The sequence below is a fragment of the Microcebus murinus genome, chromosome 10 (genome assembly GCF_040939455.1).
Source record: "Microcebus murinus isolate Inina chromosome 10, M.murinus_Inina_mat1.0, whole genome shotgun sequence".
Taxonomy (NCBI): Eukaryota; Metazoa; Chordata; class Mammalia; order Primates; family Cheirogaleidae; genus Microcebus; species Microcebus murinus.
In genome coordinates this window covers 51,736,618-51,761,515 of record NC_134113.1, presented here as the reverse complement: position 1 = coordinate 51,761,515, position 24,898 = coordinate 51,736,618, and the positions used below count along the sequence as shown (strand labels likewise).

Genomic DNA, 24,898 nt, shown 5'->3' with positions numbered 1-24,898 from the left:
GCTAAGCAAGTTGCCCAAAGTCACATGGTCACCCTTCTAGGGACACCCCAGCCTTTCTCTTCCCTGCTCCCCATACACACCCCCTTCTCACACTTTCTCGCCCAGATGTAACCGAGAGTACACCATAGATGACAAAAGCCTCCTTTCATAATGTTGCTTTAAAATCATCTCAACTGAAATGTTCCCAGAGAGGTATTTGGGCTTTGAATTACGTACAGGATTTGAACTGTTGGAGTTATTCAGATTCTAATGAGCACTTCTTTATTTGGTAGGACATTTTTATTAAGGATTTTAAAGCAGTGATGACTAATAGGTTCCAAAATTTGGGTACTATGAACAAATAGTATTAACCATATAAATAAATCTCTGCCCTTCTAAAATGTAAGGTCAAAATTATTTTTTCTTTTTGTGGGTACTACAACAAGATTTGTTTTCTTTGATTTAGGATACTTTTGACTTCTGTGACATTGCTGTCTATATATTCAATAAACCTTCTATTGATCTGTTCGAAAGAAACAGGTAAGCTGAGAATATGTCTGATTTTGTTAAAGCCAGGGTGAATGATTCCCCTGGTGATATTGTGAACAAATGACGGTCTCTCTACACAACAATTTGGTTATTGAAAAGACAGACTACTTTGACCTACAATAATTGGAAAACTGATAGTGGTGTCTATCTAGAGAAACAGTTGCAACAAAATATAAATTAAATTGTCATGGACAGTGAACAACTAATGTTGTCATTTAAAATGAATTCTCAATTATAGCTGTTTTTCTAGTTTAAGATGATTTCATTTTAAAGGCTTCAGTTTTTCCTTAGGTCTTCATAAATCTAGAACAAAGATCTCATGTTTTTGTATTATAGCTTCCAAGGTTTTAAAAGTAAACAGACCTTTCATTCTCTTTTGTGCATATTCCAAAGAGGAAATGTTCCTCCTGAGGCAATGTGGGAGTGAGTGAACTATGAAGAGACTTCAAATACTCTGGGCAGTGTAATACCTGAAGTGTTTATTTTCTATTCCTGGGACACTGGAGTATGTTTGTAATACTTCAACTTTTACATTCGCTGAAACCACATTGGCCAGCTATTATTGTATATAGATGACTCCATTTAACTGGAACATGTTGTAATAAGTTTAGGATCTAGCCATTGTCTAGTTTAAACTCTAGCCTTATGAGAAATTAAACAAAGGTTTAATTATAGCCAACCCATATCACTTTCTGTGAACCTTTCGAAAACATGAACTAAATTGTTATGAAGAAATATAAACACCTTTTTTAAAAAGGATGGTTTCGAATTTTAGTATTCATTGAGATGAGCTAGTTGAACGCTTTTGAATTTTCCTGCAGCCAAATTATTCTTTTAACACATTTGTCTGTTGCTGTCTTTTGTGAGTTGCATATCTTTGAACTAAATTTTACAAATGATCTGAATTATTATGTCATAACTATTAAGATGTTTCTAAGCTTATTATATTTAGAACATAGAGGCATTGATTGATGTGATGTTATTAAGATAATTCTTTGTTAGCCTAATCAGTTTAGGTAATTAATTCAAAAGGAATCTTTTTGTCTCAACCATCAGGATTTTTTTTTCATCTAATCTTTATTTTAATGGTAGATTCCAGACCTGAGAAAAAGATCACTGGGAATTTCCCCCTCAGTAAGGTAGAGATAGTTAAAAATAAGTCTTATGACCTAATAGTTTACTTGCAATGGTTTGGTAGCCAACTTGAAAAAGGAGAAATGGTAGTCATGTCTGACATTTTAAAAAGTCAAGAGGTCGTTTTATTATGAGAATGCTTAACCCTTGCAAAGCCAAGGTGGCTATTTGTGTGACTTGAGAAAGGGACAAAATAACTTGGGGGATGGTCAACAGAAGGATAAAATTTTGGCTGTTTCAACTTTTGGAACCCTGTCATTTCCTGTGTTCTCAAATCTGATTTTTACATAGGCTGCATGGTTTATGAAAAGCTGGGAGAACAAGTCTTTGGCACCACAGGGAAGCTCGTAATCTTTGGGGCTACCTCTCTACAGAACACTGGAGGTAAGAAGAACACACTTTTCTACACATAACTTTAATACTGGTGGTTGGGTGGCCATGTGAATTTTAACATAATTCAAGCAGTTATCATCCTTATTGCCAAAAGGGCACTTGGAAAGTAAAGCAGAGACAACAGTCACTTTATTTAAAGCCAAGTATCCCGCGAGAGTGGCTAAAACTGCCTTTGTGTCTTACTGAAGGTTAGTCTAAGAATGGCTGGTAGCTTTTTATATAGCTGGTAACATGAGCCTTAGTATCTTCTTTCTAAAAATGTTCTCATTTTCCTCTAGCAATGCTGAGCTACCTCTTCATAGTAAAAAATGAACTACCCTCCGCCATAAAATTTCTAATGGGAGAGGAAGAGGCATTTACGTAAGTTTTTTTGTGATGTAACTAAAATGTTTTTAATTTAAATTTGGACTAACCAAAGTTTTTGCTTTATGAAAATTAGAGAAAGTTTTCTCTGGGCTGTTTTTTTTTTCTCTTTGTTTGTTGTTTGAACAATAAGTTTCTTTGGGGTTACATAAATGAAAGAAGGGAGAACCATTTGAATATGAACATTTTAAAGGTAGATTCATCTGGCATGCTGTAAACAGTAGATACTGAATTTTCTCAAGAGCCTGAAATCTGTATCTAGTTTCTGTGAAATAGAACAGTTATGGAGTACTTTTAACACAGAAGTCGAACATGCAAAATAAATAAATAAATAAAATAAAATAAAATAGAACAAATGAAGACTCTAAAATAAAGACACTGGTATCTTTCTTAAAGAAGTTATGTTGCATTTTGGGAGCAAAATGTACACATGGGCCAACCTCATTAAAGGTGTAGCTAACCCTGGAAAATGTTGCAGCTACATTTGGCACTGCAATTGTGTTGTGACTCCCTCTTGTTTAACAGTTCTTGTCAGTCTCAGTTTCTCTGTTTTCTTTCAAGGGAGAATCATAGAAGCCAAAATTCCTAATGTTCTATCCTCAGGATTCAAGGTCAAATCCAAGGGATCAGAGAGAGAGAAATGCCTACCTGTGATGACTTGTTTCTTGCTGACATTAGACGAGCAAAACAAAAAGGAACTTTCTCTTTAAATAATTGATAGGACAAGTTGTAATCCGACAGAATGCAATGTATGCATTCAGCTTTGAAACCATGTAAATAATTCAAAGGAATGTCACATTTAGCCAATGGGGGAGGGGAAAAAAACCAATATCCCTTCTTCCGTTACATGGGAGTGAGGCTGTAGTAAATGAGTAGTGGTTGGGTTAACGTGTTTGGATAAAACGTGAATGATGATTTTTAAAATGAATGGTAAACTGAAATTTAAAAATAATTAATTAAAAAATTAATGGTAAAAATTGGTACTAGTAAAAAATTAATTAAAAATATATCATGAAATTTTACATTTGAGGAAAAAAGTCACTTTCTTAAAAAATATAACCTAACTACTGAAATGTCTTTCAGAGCCTGGTATGTTGATGGCCGAGTGCTGGTGGTGATAGTTACCTTCGGCATAATTCTCCCTCTCTGTCTCTTGAAGAACCTAGGTAAGGAAAGATCTTGCTTTTATCACAGTCTACAGTGCCCAGAGGGAATCAGAAACGGAATAAAATTGAACAACTTTGCCCTCTGCTTCCACTTGTAGGGTAAAGATTAAGTGAATGATAAATTGCAAATATTAATCAGGCCCAACTTTAACATGGGATAACAGCATTGGTCTGTATGTGACTTCCCCAATCCTTCTCCTATGCTGTGGAGGGGAGAAGAGAGGTTCTTGAGCCAGAATACACAGAACTATTTTCTTTTCTTTTTCTTTATTTATTTTTTTAAAAAATTTTTTTTCAGAGATAGGCTACTCTAAGTCCAAAAGTCCAGAAAATGAAATTCTCCTTATATAAAGTCTTAAATATTCTGGTCATTTAGACAAAGAGACTTTCAAATCTAATATCAAGACAGAAAGTTGCTTATATTTGTACCCCAAAGTATTAGGAATCACTGTTAAATTTATAGAGTCTAAGCAATTTCAATGATTTGCCTCACTGAAAGGTGGAAAGAGAAGTCAAAGTCAAAAATGAATAATCTCCAAGTCATATCCATTTGGTTTTGACATTTGTTTTGTTTTTATGCTTATATTTAGAGACAAGTATGCCTGATATTATGGGAATTTCATACATTGAATAATGAGGCCAGACTGCCATCCATGCCAAAAACCTCTAAAATACAGATCCTTTAATTCTGGGCTAATTTGAGGCAGAAGTTTGGATTAAAGTTCTTCCAAAAATAATTATGAGCTGCAGTTTTTTGTTTTGGATAAAAAAATATCAGACCTCTGTAGCTATTCTGCGAGGTTTATATGTAGATTTTTTTTTTTAAAGACACTTAATTTTCTGGTTTCTGGGTCTATGTTTAGGCTCTTCTTTACCCAGAGAGGTAGATCTTTTCAGTTAGGTAGAGAAGGGCTCTTCCTCAGGGATGAGAACAATGCAGTCCCAAGAGACCACTTAACTCTGCCTTTCTGGAGACCACGGTGGCCGTTGGAGATCTCCCAGGCATTCCAAGGAGAACTGGGTAAAGGTCCCCAGATATTCAATTTATCACTCGAAATTCACTTTATCGGCTCTCTCTCATCTGGGGAGAGAAGTGTTATAACTGGCACTCAGTTTGCTCACAATAAGTGCATAATAAAGAGCTATCAAAGGGATCCAGGAGTAAATGGATTTGCCTATGGAACTCCATCAGCGTGTAGGGCCAAAATTGGGAGGCTCTTTCTCCTGGATTCTGGGAATCTACGTTCTCTAGTGTGCCAGGGAGAAATGAAGTCAAAACACATAATATAATGTCTTTATTCAAAGCTCCGTTTTTTTTGCCAAATAAAGTAGCACTGTCAAGTCATACATCTTGTATTCACATCGGCATGTATGTATGTTATTGGAGCCCCAAACCACGCTTGAAATAATGCATTGAAAGAAATGAGGTGATGAATGAAGTAATAATATTTTTTTTTTCCTCTTTCCCCTTCCCCCCCACCAAAGGGTATCTTGGCTATACGAGTGGATTTTCCCTGAGCTGTATGGTTTTTTTCCTAATAGTGGTAAGTGCTGATTGAAATGGTTAGTTTGGTTTTGTCATAGTACAATGCTATGTAATAGTTATTAATTATCTGCCTTTACTAAATTCTACATTGTTTCTACTATATTTTTTAATACTAGGTTATTTATAAGAAATTTCAAATTCCCTGCATTGTTTCATCAGTAAACCAAACAAGTACTAATTCAACAATTTCTGAGACGTGTATGCCAAAATATGTTACCTTCAATTCAAAGGTAAGTTTCTCTATCCTTTACAGATAAAAACAATCATTTTTATTAAGGGTATTCTATTTCTCATACTTGCTGTAATTACAGTTTTGAATGTGTTCATTCTTAAAAGAACACATGGAACCATTGTTTCCAGTTCCAAAGTTCATTTGGATACCTTTGAGAAATATACAAGTGGTTTATTTTATGTTCCCTCTTACCCATTCACATGCAGGATAGCTGTGAGCGTGGGCTATGAGAATCCCATTCTGGACAATTGTCTGAGTTCCTGTCTTCCCGTGTAGAGTGCTGGGTGGTGCTTTAAAAACAAGTTAATAACATCCTTAGCCCACTGCATCTTCTATGGTGGTGACAGAAAGGAATAACACAGACTTCCTCAGCTTGCACAGTTGAAATATAGATACCACCACAAACTGCCACTTAAAAGGCTTCCGTACTATTATGATACAGTTGGTACTGGGGAAGGACAGTGGACTAGGGAGTCAGGCGCGCTTGGATTTGAATCCTCACGCAAGTCACCCAACCCCTGTGTAAAAATGGGGATCTATTCTGTGTCTTCCCGGGTCTTGTTAGATCGTGCCTGGTACAGTGCCTCAGCGGAGTTAGGGCATAAGATAGGTTACTTTCCCTTCCTTCTCTGCCAGCTTCTTTTTGCATGGATTGAGTTTGAGAGTTTTAAAAGCCTTATCTAAGAAAACTAAATAGATATCCCTGCCTTTTAACTCTAAGGATACAGCCAAAGTGTTGCAACATGGAACCGATTTTCTTTTCAGAGAGCATCTTTTAACTCTGACTTGATGCACCTGATACAGGGCAGAGAGCAGTGAAATAGAGACAGACGTCCTGGGCAAGTCCCCTCACCTGTTGGAGCGGGTCAGGAGAAGAGCAGTGGTCTGTCTCCTGCCCAGGGTCGTTGCGGGACCCAGCGAGATGATGTAGGAAAAATGCCATGTGACTGGCTAGTGCCACGTAAACATGGGCTGTTGCTGTGCCCACAGTATATGAAATACACTGTAGGTGAGCCAGATCTAAAGTCCCTCTGTGACAAGTGCCTAATGGCAAGAGCTAGATGAGCTCTCTTAGAAAAGCTGCTTCTATTTTAGAGATCAAAACCCTCCTAATAATCAAATAATCCAGGGATTCTGAAGAGCTGTCAGATAAAAAGACAGCTCCAGAAATACTGGAGCAGTATTATTTTGATGGTAAAAATGTCTTTTCCTAATGTCTATTTTTTTTTCTTTCAAATAGACCGTGTACGCGTTACCAACTATTGCATTTGCCTTTGTCTGCCACCCGTCAGTCCTGCCAATTTACAGTGAGCTTAAAGAGTAAGAGATTTGTTTACTTTTTATATCTTAATCATTTCACATCCTCTCATGAATAGGCAAGTACTCTGTTAAAGTAAACAGATTGATGTAATGAACCAATGAGGATTCACCACCCAGCTTCCACATTTACCAACATTCTGCCATTCTTGAGCAAGTACTGTATTTTCAGAAATAAGAAAGCAAGAAAAATCAGAAACCTATAGTATTTTTTGGCCATAACATAGAAAGTGACCAACCATGTTAGTTAATTCTTAAATTAAATCCTTAGTTTAATTTTTCAAAACTGTATTACTTAGGAGAGTTCAAATATTTGTGTTGCTTTCCATTACTTATGCTTATAAGTGGGTGATAATCTTCAGATTTATTTGTAAACTGCTAAAGATGTTGTCTCTGATTTGCCTGTTGGTTTGGGTGGAAAAGCCGATAAATCAGACAATAAGAAAGTCATCTTAAGAACACAAACTAGAAAAAGGAATATCGTTATTCATTTTCAACTGTTAAGATGATTCTATAGATTTATTTCTGATTGCTGTTTTCGAGAAAACTAAAAGCCTGCTTATAAACTTCCTTATGTGTTCTCATTTTAACCTACTGTTATCAGACTTATTCTATATAAAAGTAGTCATCATGGCATAACCTTAAACTCAGAAAAGATATACAATATAGCTATTTGTTTCCATTTTGACAAAAATAAAGTTGATGTCATTTAGCATTGAATTCACTCACGATTCTTCTTCTTTCATATTCAATTGATACATGACTCAATTTTGTAATATCTACATCTATCTACATAAATATCATTTCTACTTTATAGTCCTCTATTTAGGCAATTTAAATATGTCTTTGGCATCTTTTAATAGTCCAGTTTTTAGGTTATAATCTTCTTAAGTGTATACTTCCCAATTTTTATTGTTTTTCATATTCCCATTACATCCCAGGTTTCATGTTATGACACACAAAAATCTTAGGACTATCTTATGGTCTGTATTGAGTACAAGTCCTGTAGATTTTTCAGGGCAGTTGAAGAATCTTAAAGAGTCATCTCAACCCTAGAGTAAACTTGACCTAAGGGGTAGAGCCCTCCATTATCGCAGCTATGATCTCCTGGGTACTTGTTGCTCTGGTGACATACGGTCTTCCAGGTGTGTGCCTGGGGCTACTCGATGGGGAAACCAGAACCCAAACTGCCACTTTGGAGACAGAACACCTGAGGTCAAGTTCCAGCTCTGCCACTGATCAATGGGGCTCGGAGAACAACAGCACTTGAATCTTTTCTGCCTTTTTTCCCATGCCCAGCCTGTGTGGAGATAATATCAAACACAAATATTAAAAAAAATACTATCTGCCCTTCAGATGAGAACTTGATATTCTTCCAAAAGAATGGGGAAGAACGCTCAAGGGAGTGCAGTTCCATGAATCTCGCCCTCACAATAACCAATCGATATGCAAGAAGTTGTTCCAAACTGGCATAATTGCCGGGGGAAACTTCAGCTGGTCAGATCTGCCCTAACCTGATAAAAGGAAAGATAAGTTAGTATTGTTCAGTGTTAACACTGGTGCTTAAATTCAGTAAAATGATTTTTAACTTTTCAAATTCTTTTATCTTTGCTTTTAGCCGATCGCAGAAAAAAATGCAGATGGTTTCAAATATCTCCTTTTTTGCCATGTTTGTTATGTACTTCTTGACTGCCATTTTTGGCTACTTGACATTCTATGGTAAGTCGTTTCTGCTGGTACATAAACATAAGTATTTTTAAATAAATTAGTAGAAGTCAGTATCGAAATAACTTTTAACATGGAAGCCAAAGAAAGCAACAAAGCTATCTGTTGGTTTTGCTGGGTTTTTTCTTCTACATAAAGCATACGGGGATGGTCCCTTTACATAGTTATGCAGACTGCAAAATAGAATAATTACTGAAACAATATACTGTAATTTTTTCTCCTAATAGTGTCCTCCAAAGAAATTGCATATTAGAAGTGTGCCACCTTTACTGAGGAAAGTTTAAAACTACATGAGACAAAGCTTTCCTAATTGACACTGCAAATTGGGTCAGATCCCATTAATAGAAAAGAGAGATAGAGACAGATGTGGAAAGTGAGAAAGAGCACAGTGCTACACTCATGACACTCTGCGTTAATTAAAAATAAAATGCCTAATTGTTCACCACAGTTGGAGCCTTGCAAACATTTGAAGGAATGACATAGAAAGTTAAAAGAAATGAAATCTGAAGAGGAGAATAAGCCTTTATTTATAACTTTTGCTGACTCTGTATGAACAGTTTACCTGTTTTTGCTACTTCTTGATCCTTTCCTGTTCAAATTATCCTGTTGCTTTATTTAAAAGATCTTTCATTATCATTATAATTGGGAACCTAATTTAAAAACATATATTTCAAAATCTTCTCTCTTAAATAATATTTCTTTGGGGCATTTTTTTCATAAACACAAATGTCTCAAAATTTAAACACATTTAAAGATTATTAATTCAGCTTGGAGAGAAAGGCTATTCTGATTATACAGTTAGTATCATCATCATTTTCACAAGGAATAGAGAATAACATTGTCTAATAAATTCATAAATACCATATTTAATTTTTTGCATAAAAATGGTGTTTCTAGGGTTCATGCAGAGTTGCAGGGCTGGGGGTGGGTAAAGGGAAGAAGAGAGGGAGAACTTAACGTTATTAATAGTTGAACAGTCACACTGTTATCTTGTTTAAGGTATGATTTTTCTTTGTGAATACCATTTCTTTTCACCTGTAATAGAATACCAAACACTTTTATTCCTCTTAGGTTAAAGGAAAAGGCTCAGCTATTTTTAATTGGTTATGAATTTTGAATCAGGGAAATTGGAACTAATGAGATTTTTATTATAACTTTTGGTCCTTTCTCAGAAACTGAGACCAAGATCTATGGTACAGATTAGCGTGTGGATTCCAGGCCCAGAACCTTGAGACTGGTACAGTGAGAAACCCTTGGTAGAGACAGGAGAGGCGGTGATCTCTTGTCAGAAGAGTGAGCATTTTCATGCTCTCCGTGACTGCCATTTCTGGCTATGGTCCTCTTTGAAATAACACTTTCTGCACTTCTGAGTTGAGAAAAGGTTCAAAGTATTACATAAACTAATTTTTTTTAACAAGAAAAACATACACGAAAGAGAAGAATTATTTCCTAATAGTGGTTAAGTTCAGCTCACACCTCTGCTGCTGGGCCACCAGAAGTTGGATTCTAGGAAGGGAGTTTGAAAGATGCCCCCTGTGGCCTGCAGTTCCTCCTGCAAGACTGTGACTGTTTGATGTGGTTTGAAGATTAGCCCCAAGTGGGAGAAGCTCTAGCTTAAGCAGGGTGTGCTTCAACTGTATGTTTCATTTTTAATACCATTGCACTCCTAGGTTTAATTTAGTATAAATTAAGCATTCCCACTCTGTGCAGCTTTAAACTCCTTTTAGCTAAAGTTTATATATGTACAATGGAGCATGTCTCCCACAGGGATTTTTATTCTCAACCTCATTAATTGTTTTAATAGGCACTTCAACACACTGCTTTCCTTGCCTTTTAGTTTACACATCTTTATTGTTCAGAAAACCCCAACTGTCATTCAGTCATGTACTTTTGTCTCCTTTCAACACCCTCTCTCCCCTTGTTCAGAAACTGTGCAGTCAGACCTCCTTCACAAGTACCAGAATAAAGACGACATTCTCATCCTGACAGTGCGGCTGGCTGTCATCGTTGCTGTGATCCTCACGGTGCCTGTGTTGTTTTTCACGGTGAGTAAAGGCCTCATTGCAGTCTGAGAAAGGCCGAGGTCTCGCCTTTCCTCCTGCCTTCCGGAGCCTGTTGCAGGGAAAGCTTCCCCCAGTTAACTTTCCTGGGTTATTGAAACTGCATCCAGGAAGGATCCCAAGACTGCGTTCAGGCTCTTTGGAAAGCAAGTGGCATCAGTGAGCCAGTGTAGCCTCTGATTGAATGAATCTCTATTTTAATTGATTTGTCCCTCTTGCTGATGGAGAAACATAGATAGAATGTTTGGATCTCAGTCATTCATGACAGGAAAAGATAGAAGGACCAGAAGGGAACACTCAATTCTTAGATAAAAGACAGAGAGAAATCACCCCTCCCAAAAGAAAACTCCTACTATTCATAAATAAAAATACTTTGCATCTTAAGTCAAGCCCCCCCCCATACTTCCAAAACTGTTAAGCTACCTGTAAATTCAATAGACATTACAAAACATTTTACAAATTCCTATGCACTAGTAAATCAATTTCTCTGCTGAGAAATGTGGAGGTGGGCATGCTATAGGTCCTTACAGAATCTGTTTTCTTTTCCTACAGGTTCGTTCATCTTTATTTGAACTGGCTAAAAAAACAAAGTTTAATTTATGTCGTCATACTGTGGTTACCTTCGTACTATTGGTTATTATCAACTTGTTGGTGATCTTCATACCATCCATGAAGGATATTTTTGGGGTCGTAGGTATGGCTTTATGACTTCACACTTGTCATTGTACAGCAGCTGTTTAAAGCTAAAGTGTCACAATGATAACTCTAAACTTTCTCTCTTTTTTTTATCTTACAGGAGTTACATCTGCTAATATGCTCATTTTCATTCTTCCTTCATCTCTTTATTTAAAAATCACAAACCAGGATGGAGACAAAGGAACCGAAAGAATTTGGGTATGTCTTTTGCCAGCCACTCTAACTTTTCTGATTAGTTTTCCATTTAAATTTACCAAATAAAGAGTCCATCTCTCTACCATCTAAGCCTACTTTCAGTTGCCTAGTAGGGAAGCAGCAGCCCTGTAGCTTTCCCACTTAGGAGATTGAAAAATATCACATCAAAATCTTCTCCATTCCCTCAAAATATCTCTTCTGGTTTTATTCTTACTGGGCCTCGGCTTTTGTGCTGCCCTAGGGCACGGCCAGCCAGGAGAATGGCATTCATCCTCCTGTGTCTCTAGAGGGTGATCCCTTGTCATTAGCAAGATCTGAAGTGGAGAGGGACTCCAAGATTTTACGCAGTGCACTGTTTCTGTACGATTTCTGGTCGTGTAACTGCTCCCAACACCCCAGGAAACATACAATGCCTTAAGGAAAATGTCCGAGTTAGCTTAAAGAGTCTTGTTGTGATTTGACAGAAATGCTTTGGAGCAACAGACCTGGATTCAAAAACTACCTTTCTATATTGGGATTCTTGTTTCCAGGTCTGGTGAAGTTTAAGGGCATCTTGAATGTGGTGCACTTGGAGACAGTGAGGGAAGCAGGGGTGAAGTGGCTGCCACCTGAGTCCCTTGTGGAGCACCATTTTGCTCGGCCTCAGAAAAGGCTTCTCAGCTGCCCTCTCAGCTAGTGTAAGCACCGTAATTGAGCCTGTTCTCTGAGTCGACAGATCCAGATGAGAGACCATAGGCAGAAGGGATCATGCTGTGCATTTCAGAGAAGCAGCATTAATGCCAGTCGAGCATCCCGTTCTCCCAGAACGTCACCCCAGAAGCCATAAGTCTAGAACCCCTCTGTGCCCTACCTGTAGGGACCTCATGAAGACAGAGAGGAAGGACCGTTCACTCTAGCACAGCAGAAAAATATATCCCAGTCAAATCTGAAAATGGGGGAGGCCTGTTGCCTGTGAATCCTCTGGGCCTCTCCACCCCTGCTCCCATGATAAAGCTGGTAGCAGGTCTACCGAATGGCCTTAGACAAGGGCCTGTCACATAGGGACCACCGGGAGTTAGACGGGACCCACGCGGGTGCTTTATTCTTCTCCCCGCAGACTTTCACTGAATATGCTCAGAGCCAAGCAATTTTTTTTTATTTTATTTTATTTCGGATTATGGGGGTACAGATTTTAAGGTTTCAATAAATGCCCATCCCCCCTCCCTCCACAAGTCTGAGTCTCCAGCATGACCATCCCCCAGATGGTGCACATCTCACTCATTATGTATGTATATATCTACCCCCTCCCCCCAAAGCCAAGCAATTTATCATCTCATGTTCTCCAGGTTTCGGATGTAGTAATCCGTCATCCCCTGTGGCCTTTACCAGCCCTTCAAGTGCCTTAGTTTTTGACAGCTATTTCCTATTTCACTTGCCCAAATCTATTTTGCTTTGCAAGTCTTTTTTCCACTTTTTCAAACAGAAACATTTGCCTGCCCACGATAAGCCAAGTTGGTGGGTAGTGAGATAACAAAATGACCTGGATATTTTCCAAGGCCTGGGTTTTTTTTGTTTTGTTTTTTTTTTTTTTTGTAATCTTAGTTTGAAAGAAGCTGTAAAGACACCTCATCATTTGTGGAATGGATACACTAGTGGTGACCATGAAGTCAAAGAACAAAATGTAGAGGATGATGTACTTAGCTTGTTTTTGTTCTTTTCTCATCTATGCAGGATCAGATTCGCACAATTTTAGAAAGATTCTCATAGTTCAAACTCCACACACAAGGGGACGCAAAGGAAGAGGGAAAACATTTCTATTCTTTTTCCAGGTGCAGGTGGGAAATATTTGCTGCGCTGAAAATAACCCTTTCTGTCGTTCCAGGCTGCCCTTTTCTTGGGTCTGGGGGTGTTGTTCTCCTTGGTCAGCATTCCCTTGGTCATCTACGACTGGGCCTGCTCGAGTGGTGACGAAGGCCACTGAGACCAGCCAAGGAAAGAAAACATTCCTGTCATCTGCTCACTCAAGTCCCCATACATCAGCAACGTCTCATTACTTCTTTTGCAAGTTTTCAGAAGCAAACAGAAATTTACAGGATGTTTAAAATGGAATAACACTTGGGTCACCAAATAGAGACCTGTTTTGATAATGGGTCAAGTCCCTCCAAGATTTGGGATCAATTTAGGGATTGTGGGATATTGTTTTTTTTTTTTTTTCAAATTTCATGCAATCGTATTTCCCAGTACTTTTCACAATCAATTATTTTTCACTCTCCTAACTCTATGTTTTGTGGCTTCACACTCTTAGAACTTTGAAAACATGATCATCAATCATGTTTGTTTATTATACATCCAGATTCTGAAATAATTTTCCTACTGATGTTCAGACTCACACTATCTGTACCTTTTTAGAAGAGAAAAGAATCTTGAATTGTATATATTTATTTTGCTTTACAGAAAAAAAAATGGTTTCGTAAATAATTTGCCTATTTTGGTTAACATAGCACACAGGGATAATCATCTGAGGGTCATAGGGCACGTGCCACTGCAGGATCAGAGCATGCCCAATATTTGAGGTGGCTCTGATCGCCTGGCGGCTGAGCGTGGGCAGGCCAGTGGCCTTGCTGGTACTACATCCCACTCCACGCAGAGACGTTCTCTAGCCAGTGTTCTCAGCTGGGAAGGGGGTGGGAATGATTCTTACCTTGGTAGTTAAATTAAGCCACACATTTGAGTAATCTAGCAATTGACGTTTTGTTTCCCTCTTGGCAACTTGTGTCAAAGTTACTCTAGTCTGAGTTGACTTTTGCAGGGGAAGACCCATGGTACCTGCTTGAAAAGGTTGTCCAAAATGCCTAAGAAAATATTCCTCTGATGCAGATAGGCTTCAACCCTCCACCTGTATTGCTGAAGGGAGAAAAAAAATGTTTTAGTAAATTATAAGCCCAGCAGCTTTTAGTCATGTCCACCAGCTGTTTGCACAGAGAATAATGTGTACCTGAGGATGATCTAAGATAAGTAATTCCTGTTTTATATTGGGTACTTTAGGGAAGTCTTTAAAAGACTTGTTTTATATCTATAAATCTAGGTTATTATGAATATAAGATTTTTGTACCTTAAATAAGCCTCATTTCTATTTCTTCTCCATTAACTCTCCAGAGTCTTGGGAAAAAACCCTCAGACATAGTCTTTGTGAAGAGCCTCTGACAAAATCAGTGTGTACCTTCCTTCCCCTAGATGGGGAAGACAAGAGGGCCTTAGTGTCTGTACTGTCACTTCTTCTCGTCCCCAACCAAGGGGTGGGCCATAACTGCCTGCCCCAGCTGACCCATGCAGAAGGACAGAGTTGCCTGTACTCTCATCTCTCCTAAAGGGAGCAGAAGGAAACTACAAAGAGACGGAAAGAGAAGAGAGTCTGGGACAAGGTAGCTGGGAAAGGAATGAGGGACAGCACCCAAAGCTGCATTCGCCTAAGCTGAGCCATCACCTGCCATTGGATTGTCCGTAGCTTGCATAGGGCAAGAACTGTGCATGTTCCGTGAGCTGGCCTCTTAAAGCAGGACTTGTGTTTTATCTACATTCTGGTTGAATTTTCCAAGTGCGGAAGTTCACCGAGCACAGATTTCTTATCTGGTGATAGGTAGAATCTAACCGCAGATGTTGGCAGAGCTTCCAGGCACTTAGCTCTGTTCCTTCCCAACCCAAATCCCAAAGGGACTTGATTCTCACCAAGAATAACACGGAACTGTCCCCTCCCTTTACAGACTGATGTCCTATAGATGAGGCAGGAATGGAAGCACCTGTCGTGATCCTCTTAGGGGAGAAAGAAAGGTTATTTCCTGCATTGCATCGTCATAGAGCTTTTAATACAATGCTACAGAATTACATCCACATTAGGTCTGAGTTTAGGTATTTAGATGTGAATACCTAACCTCGTAAATTCCACAGCCATCTCTGTCCTTTTCAGAAATGTTTTCCATAGTATATGGGCAATGGTAGAAACCGAGCAAAATGAGATTCAGTCAGCCTTTAGTTGTGGGCTGACCCGACATGTAAAAATACATAATTTAGTTGTCAACTATATCATGCTACTTTCTATTTTCCTGATTACTTTGTAACAAATCATTTTACACTCACAAAGTCAACTTAAAATTTTTTCATCAACTCTGGGATGTGTAGTGATATTTTTGGATCTCTGAGTTATATGTGTCAGTACAAGGAATTTTTTATTATTTAAAATATATTTATTTAGAGGAGGCACATTGTTGTTGATGTCTGTAAGACCACATATTTTTAAAACCTTCTTTGTATGTTTATCTAAGTTTGTTGTTGACTGAATATAATAGACCCTACTGTAATTTGTCAAATATTGCTGATTACATCATCCGTGTGGGATTAGTTGTAAAGTGTACTGCTCTTATTCTTGTTCAGAATAGTGAACTGGTAGCCAAAAATACGTGTATTACAGATGTTAGGTAGAATTTAAACAGCACAGTCAAGTGCTATAGACATTTTTCTGCTAAATTAGTAGACTAAAGGATACTATACCTTAGCCATGGGGGGTAGCACATTTTCCTTTGGTAGATAGGATCTCTACACTAGTGAGCAGTGCCAGTTTCAGACTTTGGATTTAGAACTGTTCTCTAGTTATTGTAACACAGAATACTGTCAATCCCTATTTTACTGACTATTACTTATTGAAAGTGAGGGGTAGTGAAAAATGCACAGGAAGGAAATCTACTCTTTTTAGGCACCAGCAGTCCCCAGTTTATAAGGTCATATTCTAAAATGTTAAAAGTTGGTTATTTGCAACCTAGATTGTACTTTCCTTTAGAGACCAGGTGATTCATGGTGGTTAGGGCCCCCAGACCAGTTAGAAAAGATTATAAAACCATAGTTTGGCTGAAATAGAATAATGTAGTGGGCTTGCTAAAGAACCTAACCACCGAATATGGTTTCTAGGGGTTATTTGTTCAGCGTTGCCAGTTAACATTGCCTGTTAGAATCTGGACTGTCCACCTCCATGCTAGCCACTTACTGCCTGCTGGATGGTGGGGGTAGCAGAGTTGCCACCAGATTAGAGGTGACCAGAGTAGCCTGAAGCAGGGTCTCCAGCAAAGGTGGGGAGGAATAAGTCTAGGGCCACCAGAGAGCCTGGTGGTGGGAAAAGGGAGGAGGCCTCGTGTGGGCTGTCTACCAGGGACATTCTTCAGCTGGTACCTTTTCTTTTCTCTGGAGGTCTCAGGCTTGGCCTACCTGCTTCTATTTGTATGACCTTTGTTCCTATAGCTCTTCTCCTTCCCTGCCCACAACAGAAAAGAACGGTGCTGCATAGCTTCTCCCAGATGCCAGTCAAGGCCAGCACACAGCACTTTTAATGGTTTTAGTGCTAGTAACCACAGTCTAACTGCCCAGTAATCAGATGGGCAGCAAAAAAGGTCTCTACCGGCTTTCCTTTTTCACATTCACAGACCCTACTGAGCAAAGGGCACAGATGGGTGATGCTGGTGTCCTTGGGGTGGACCCAGGACTGTGGCGAGAATCCTCAGTGTTTCCGAGGGCACCTCAGACCCCAGGACTGACTTCTTTCTGGAGCCTCTATGCCGGTGGTTCTCACAGTGTGGTCCCCAGAGCAGCAGCATCTGGGAGCTTGTTAGAAAGCAGATTCCCAGCCCCAATGCCAGACGCAGTGAAGTCAGCTGTCAGGGCGAGGCCCAGCAGTCTGTGTTTCAACGAGACCGCCCAGTGATCCTGACGCACGGCAAGTTTGGGCACCACTGCAAGCCAGTGGTCTCCCCCTTTTCTCCCCGTTAGTCCTACCTCAGAAGATGGTTCCTGGGGCTCGTGAGGCAAGCAATGGGAACCAGGACTTAGGGAGGGAAGGAAAGGGCCTCAGCAGCCAAGGTCTGTGCCGCGGCAGAAAATGGGGGGCTCTGGTGGGGCCACCTGGCTGCCCCCCACCCGAGGGCCATGCTGGTGCAGCGCACAGTCGAAAACGAAGGCTGCCCACACTCGCGTGTTCCTTTGGGCCGAGGCACAATAACGTTATATTTTTTAAAGGTGCAAAGAAATGAAAGCGAGGCTTCTTTTTGTTGTTGAGGGAAATTAAAAGAAAATGCCCCTCTGTAAATGCAACCTTAGAGGAAACACTGAATTCCTGGCAGGAGTGAGTTCTCCAGAGTGTCTGTGGTCCTCGTGTGGCAATAATCCCGTCCTCTTTTTTTTAAAGTGAATTCTCTGCTGAAAAGTCTGCACTGCTTTTAAGGAGCAACAAACTGCTCTGAAAAGAATGAAGAGCTCAGTTCCGTTTCTGGGGGCACAATGTTGGATGGGCACATTTACATTGAGTTGGAGTGGGAGGTAGAGATGGGATTGCATACTTGATATTATGCCTTAGAGCAAAACCTATTAGTCTCCCTCCGTTTATCGATTTTAATGGCTTGAGGCTTAGTAAGGGTATAATCTTTAAGAAAAGAATTCCCCTATTCAAGTTCACAGTAAGTGTCTAGCCACTTTCAAAATGAAGAAGATACAGACTATATCATTTAGCAATACTAATGATTTTCCTTAGGGAAGGCAGATCTGAGAATTCTTTAGCATCAGAATATACTTCCTGTAAAATATGGTGAATTATTTATAACAATATGAGGCTTTGGGGTACAAATTGGGGGTGGGGTGGCTAACAACTGAAAAATATCACTAAATCTGAAAGACAAAGTTCTCGGAAAACGTAAAATTCACAAGGCACAGGCATCTCCTTCTTCAGGGTTTTTGCTGAGGAAGGGCTATGAAACTGGGCCCATCTGTATACAAGTTCAAATTTATGTTTTTAAAGGAAGAATCTATGCAGCTGAGGCTTATTGTAGGAAATGCTTCATTTGTATGTAAATATATTGTACATAAATAGGAGGCTGTATATTTTTGCAGTTGTTGATCCACACTGAAATAGAAGTCTCTAGTATCCACATATAAAGAATAAATGTTTCATGTTAGTGGTTTTGTTTGGGAATTAGAAAAATTTTCATTCTCTCCCAGGTAACATAGTTCTCTCAATATAAACTTGGAACCTTAAAATATTACTTAATTGTTTAGAAAAAGAAATGTTTGAGAAATAGTTGCATTGATTTCTTATGCTGGTATTAAGATCAATTATTTAAAAGGCACAATTATTTGTATGTAGACCCAAATCATTGTCATATAGAAACAGATATACCCCAAAGGACAAATCGTTTCTTCATAATGTTCTTTCACTGTTGACATTGATACCACTACACAGTATTTATGAAAACAGAAGTTGGGGAGAAGACTGTTTTGTTGTTTTTTTTTTTCCAAAATGGAATTGCTGCATTTCCCAAACTTTGGGATTTTTGAGAAGGGAGGAAAAACCTGAATATTAACTATGAGCACAAATTTGAAGGAAAGAAAACAAAGAACCATTATTTTATCAAGCTTTGAAAGTCTTGCATGTTTGCCTTTATTTTAGTGTTGACGCCAACATAGACTGTCTTACATAATTTTTTCCCCAAACACTTGAATCTTAATCTTTGGTACATAATTCATTCTCTAGAGTCCAGTGTACTTTAGACTTCATCTGAGTTCAGTACATGTAGCACACCACTGTTTTATTAATGTAAAAACCTTGTAAATGAATTTCAGATGGGTGATTTAAGTGAGTCATAAGTCACAAAACTTTGCTATTCATAGTTAATCAAATAGAGTTGGGGTTTTTTCAGGGTGTGGTGTAAATAAAGAAATGTAAGAAGTTCTGTTCTATAACTGCTCTGTTAACATAGTTTTTAAACATTAAAAATGTGAACTGAAAGTATTTATGAATTTTGTGTTTATTTTGGGGGGATGCAATGCTAAAACGGGACACTTGAGTAATATATACACTATATTCAGTATTGCTAGAAAAAGGTTTGTACCTATTTGTCAGTGTTCTACATCATGAAAGCTTATATTTTTGTGCCCAAACTTAAATATAAAAAAATACTTTTGCTAGAAATCTATCTGGTCTGAAATATATTCTATATTCCTCCATTCTTCATAATCAGAGTAGGTTGAACATAATGTTTTCTTTTTTAACTCAAGTTCATCTTTGTAAGTATTAATTTCTGTCCTATGTTATAGGAGGGAATCTAGTCTTCCTCTTAGAAAAGTTTTATGAGATGAACAAGATAGCCAGAGTCTGATACCCAAGTTCTTGTGAACAGGCACAGAAATAGCCTAGGCTTTGCACGGGTGTGAGGCCCACCTTGATTCTCCCTGGGTTGCCCAGGTGATGGCCTGTTCTGTGGGCCACATTAGAACACATGTGGAACTCAAGGTAGAAACTTGGGGTACAGGAGTCTAAGTCGTGTGCTCCAGTCTAGCTTCATTAGGAATAAAGCTGGTATTTTTATCTTTACATGCCTCCTGTGTCTACTTCCTAATTGATCAAAATCCCAAGGGCCAAGGGTGTGAGGGAGTAATTATCACTTTCAAACCCAAGTGGTGGTAAAAGTTCGGATAATCGAAAGGCTTTGAGACTATGAGCAGATTTTGTTCTAAATCAAAAGGACCAGTCCTGCAGTGTCTTTGATAGTTCTGACTTCTTCCTTCCACGATTGCTCTGTGTGTGCCAATACTGTTCTCTTCTGCCCTATGTTACACATAATTGTCAAGGTACGGTTATTCTGCCTTTTTCCTATGGAATAAGCTATGGGCTTAATGATAACTTTGCAACTCAGAGGTCCTGTTTACTTACTGTCTACATTCATAATTGTGTTCTGCCTGGGTAGCATAGTCTGAAAGGAATGGATTAGGCCCAAATAACTAGGCCAGTTTTTGTATACAATTCTTTAGACTTTTATTAGTTTAAATTTCAGACTAATTCAAATTGGTAGAACATTCTGTTCTTATGTACGGTCAGTACAACATCAAAGTAACCTGCCAAATTATCAAAATGTATTATAAAGCTATAATGCCTAAAACAGATTTGTACTGGTATGGAAGTAAACAAATAGATCATAATAGAGAACACATAAATGGCCCAAATTATACCAGAAAGATGGCCTTGCAAATCAATGGGGAAAATGAAGGTTACTCCATAAATGATGAAAAAATGGCTAGTTTTTGAAGAAAATAAAGCTGGATCTTTATATTACCCCTTATATCTAAATAGAACTCAAATATATTTAAGACTTTAAATAATGCATGGGTTAATATATCTTTTACATATGTAAAACCATGACTCTCTTATAAAGTAAGCATGTCAAAAATTTTATTTAGCTCATTATGAATGAAGGAATAAGTAAAATGTTTTTTTTAAATATGGTTCAAAAGAGAATTAAAAGAACAGATACATATATCAGCAATCAGAAATGTTGAAGTGAATTTGCAAATAGCTGCAAAACTGGCCTTGCCAACAGGGGGAATCAATTACATCTCAACCAGACAGAATTCATTTATATCTCTGGACAAAAATCATTTCCATCTTTATCAGTTTTCTATAATTTATAGAGTTACAAAGTAGCTCAAAGACCAAAAAGACAAAATGTGTACAGAATCAGATAACCCGGAAGGAACACCTAATAGTCTATTGAAATTACACCCAGTAATCTTTTTTACCCCTTTTAAAGTCTTTCCAATTTTCCTAACAACTTCCCCTCATAAAAAGGATGGCCTAGTCAGGTTTGGCCTGCTTATTTGCATAGGTGCAGCAAGAATGTTAATTAACCATACAGGCTTCCTTGAATTTGCTTTGCAAATCTAGAGCTGTGCAGTAATGAACAGCTACCGAAGCCACTTTTAAAAGTCTCCATCATTTGCTCAAGGCTTGGAAAGCAAGCCCAAGAAACTCTATCACGTTTCACCTGTACTATCTATAAACTCAGGTGAATTCCTCTCTACATGAGTTGCCCCAAATTTGCTAAGGTTCCTGGCCTGCCACAAGCATCCTTTCTTACCACCCAACTGATGGGGGACCCTATAAACCGATTTTGGTACTAGACTATAGTTTACAACCTTTGAAGGTTGGTAGTAGGCCAGGTTTTCTGGGAGGGTGTTGTAGGCCTTGGCTTCATAAATAAAATCAACCTTTGTTCGTTAGAATTGTTTGACATACCTGTTAAATGACCATCATTCTCAAATGGGACATCCCAAGTAAGGCCATGGCCACACAACCAATTTTGTCATTATATACTGGGACAGAAGAGACTCATGTTGAACCTATGCAAATAACTACATTGCCATGAAAAAGCCAGGGGACTCAAGTCACTGGCTTTAAATTCAGGGGTGGGAGAGAGTTCCATGAGAAGCAGAAAAAAATGTGTTTAGTTTCCATTTAAAAAGGCAGAGTCTACTGAATTGTTGTAGACTAACGATACTTAAGAAAGAAAAACAGCTTCTTCATACATCCAGAAAATAGAGCATTAAAATAGCATCAGCCACAACCACAGTACACATTTCCCTCGTCAGCTCATTCTGCTCTTCGTGATTTTGCTCTGCTGAGTCTTGGATCACCATTCTGCTTTCACAAAGTTGTCTGCTTCTGGATTAAAAAGAGTCCCGTAAACCCTCACTTACTCCATAGGTACAGACCGAAAGTTGTCTAAGTAACGTAAGCTCAGAAGTTTGTACCCGGGAGTCTAGTCTTTGAGTCACCGATAATTTAATGTACTTGGCACAGTCCTTTTCCCCCTCCCCAGACTCTGGGACTACCTTTGTTTGCTAAAGAACCAGATTTTGGCCTCAGGCCAGTTTATAGATAATAGCAGAGCCTTGGGCAATTTTCAGGAAACAGAAACTTATTTGATAACACTGGAAGGCTGTAGTTAATTTACTACAATAACTAACGATTATCCATTATATTAGGTATCCTTCCAGATAACCTTGCAGGGCTGTGTAGTATTACATTGAAAGGTCCCCTGGCAATCTTTTTTGCTCATTTCAAAGTCCTTCACAATTTTTCTGTCAAAATATGTATCTCTACATCATACATATATATCTATATATATATATAGATATCTATATAGATATCTATATCTCTCTATATAGAGAGAGATATATAAAATATCTTGCAGTGGGGAAGGCATTTCTTGGTACAAAACATAGGAGCCACAAAGAAAATAATTGATCAATAAATATTTTAAAAACTGTATGTGACATACAAAAATGTTAAAGTTCAAAAAAAGTTTCAAAATCCAAATAGTAGACAAAACTTACATTTTTCAAGCACACATTGCAGCTGACAGAATTGCCTCTCAAGTTTGAGGTTCAAATTATTCAAACTATCCTCCTGGCCAAATCACCAGGATGCCCAACATCTCTTTCTTTCCCACCTCCAAATTGTCCAAGAACCTAGAGACTTTTGACTCCAGAGGCATCCGCTTCTAAACTTCAGGCAAAGAGAGAACTGGTGAGTTGAATCAGTTCCCAGCAGGCTTCTTTCCCACCTTAGCTGCTTCTGTCCATGCCACTCGGTGTCTCTGTTGAACGCTGGCAAGACACCTGTGTCTACTGCTGCACTCGTGCCCTCACAGGTCCACGAATCTAGCAGGGCCAAAGCGACCAAGGAAGGACGCATCCAATCCACGAGGCACTATGCTGGCTGTCACTTTCAGAGCCCAAGCAAGGAATAGCTCCCCAGTTTGCCACCAGCTGGCTCCCAATCCTTGCCCTCCAGGCTGTCCGGTGCGGGAAGGGTTCCATTTATAGCTGCGCCCTCTCCCTTTACCCCATGCCCATGGGCTTTGAAACCTGTTATTGGTCCCACTCAGTTTCCCCTCCTGAAGTCCTCCCCTTTGGACCTTTTAGGACTGTTTCCTGCCCCTTCCGAGTCATCTCAATCCACAAAAGAGGTTCTAAAAATAGTAAAACTCAAAAGGGAAGAAATTGGGTAGAAGACAATATTATCCTCCCAGGGGGCTTCCCGATGCCTCTGCAAATTTCCTTGACCCATTGAACAGTCTTCCGTGCAGCACATCAAGGAACATTTGACTTGGGGCAGTCATGTTAAACCCCAGACACATTCTTGTTATCATACATCCTTCCCTTGCAGGGATGCCTGCCTGCTTTGTTCCCATTTAGAGCTCAGGAAAGGCCATTTGATTTATTTTTTCTTATTTAAAAGTAACTAATGTCTTCACAAAGAAGCACCTAGAAGCTTCTTAATGTTCTTCCCAAGTAGCCCTTGACTACATAACATAGAGCTAACCTCCTTAATAAATCAAGAGCTTCTAAAAATCACTAAGGAAAAAAAAAGCCCAATGAAATGAAAATAGGCTGTAGAAATATAAAAGGAGCTACCAGAAAAAGAAATAAAATAAACACTTGAAAAGATGTTCAATCTAACACTCTAACCCTTAATTAAATAAATGCAAATTAGAATGTCTATATGATACCTTTTTTCCCCTTTTCATGCTGACAAAGACTAAAACAGTTGTTATTATAGTTCTGGTAAGAGTGTAAGAAACAGGAATTTTTCATATGCAGTTGGGGAGAGTGTAAACTGTTGCAACCTTTTTGGAGAGCAATTTGGCAGTATCTGTTAATACTGTAAATGCTCTTAACCTTTGCGCCATCAAGTCCATGTCTGTGAATTTTTCTAACTCTAACAAGAAAGTATAAGATGCAAACGATAGGCCGGGCGCAATAGCTCACACCTGTATTCCTAGCTCTCTGGGAGGCCGGGGCGGCCAGATTGAGTTCAGGAGTTCGAAACCAGCCTGAGCAAGAGTGAGACCCCGTCTCTACTATAAATAGAAAGAAATTAATTGGCCAACTAATATATATAGAGAAAAAATTAGCCGGGCATGGTGGCGCATGCCTGTAGTCCCAGCTACTCGGGAGGCTGAGGCAGCAGGATCGCTTGAGCCCAGGAGTTTGAGGTTGCTGTGAGCTAGGCTGACGCCACGGCACTCACTCTAGCCTGGGCAACAAAGTGAGACTCTGTCTCAAAAAAAAAAAAAAAGGATATGCGAACAATATAGCGTCAGGTCGTCTTCTCTCCTCATCTCCATTCATAGTCCAGTCTCTCTTCTTATACTATTTCTGTTGTCCCTCTAGCTGTTTCTTCATCGCTTCTTTTTTCTTAATAAGCTCTTGAACAATCCTTATGTTTACATTCCTCCCAAACTAACCCAGTCCCCAGGGCCTGTTTTCCATATTCAGGCTCCCAGCTAGCTTAGCTCCCCACCATGGATAGAAACTAGAGATATTACTTGATCACATGCATCAGAAAATATTAATTGGTAGATCCCTGTTCAACCACAGTTTAGTTCTTCATAGCTAGCTTCAAAATGGTAGTAGTGGGTATGTTTTACAAATTTTATGAATTTAAGACAGCTTTAAAAACTAATTTTGCCAGGGCCCTATCTCATACCAATTAAATCATAATTCCTGGTGATGTAGAAAAAGGTGTTTTAAAAGTTATCCAAAACTTAAGATGAAGAAAGGACATAATATTAGACTGGGCCATTGTGTACCAGTCCCAGCCAAGGATGATTTAATTATCTAAAGGAATATACTTTTGTTTGCTGTGTTATCTACCATTGACTAAGGCCTAGATTTTGTGATGTTACATATA

General features: G+C 38.8%; 1 protein-coding gene across 2 annotated transcripts in view; it reads left to right on the top strand.

The window, feature by feature from the left end:
- SLC38A1 (solute carrier family 38 member 1) overlaps nt 1-13,433 on the top strand; it is a 59,875-nt gene extending 46,442 nt beyond the window's left edge. For both annotated transcript variants that reach the window (XM_076007202.1, XM_012749619.3), the window contains 12 exons: nt 446-519; nt 1,954-2,046; nt 2,334-2,415; nt 3,502-3,584; nt 5,070-5,128; nt 5,247-5,360; nt 6,603-6,682; nt 8,298-8,398; nt 10,331-10,449; nt 11,017-11,158; nt 11,261-11,358; nt 13,217-13,433. In XM_076007202.1, the coding sequence (XP_075863317.1) occupies nt 446-519; nt 1,954-2,046; nt 2,334-2,415; nt 3,502-3,584; nt 5,070-5,128; nt 5,247-5,360; nt 6,603-6,682; nt 8,298-8,398; nt 10,331-10,449; nt 11,017-11,158; nt 11,261-11,358; nt 13,217-13,315 (1,144 nt within the window). In that variant the 3' untranslated portion in view covers nt 13,316-13,433. The remainder of the gene's footprint in view (nt 1-445; nt 520-1,953; nt 2,047-2,333; nt 2,416-3,501; nt 3,585-5,069; nt 5,129-5,246; nt 5,361-6,602; nt 6,683-8,297; nt 8,399-10,330; nt 10,450-11,016; nt 11,159-11,260; nt 11,359-13,216) is intronic.
- Nucleotides 13,434-24,898: the final 11,465 nt, after the last annotated feature.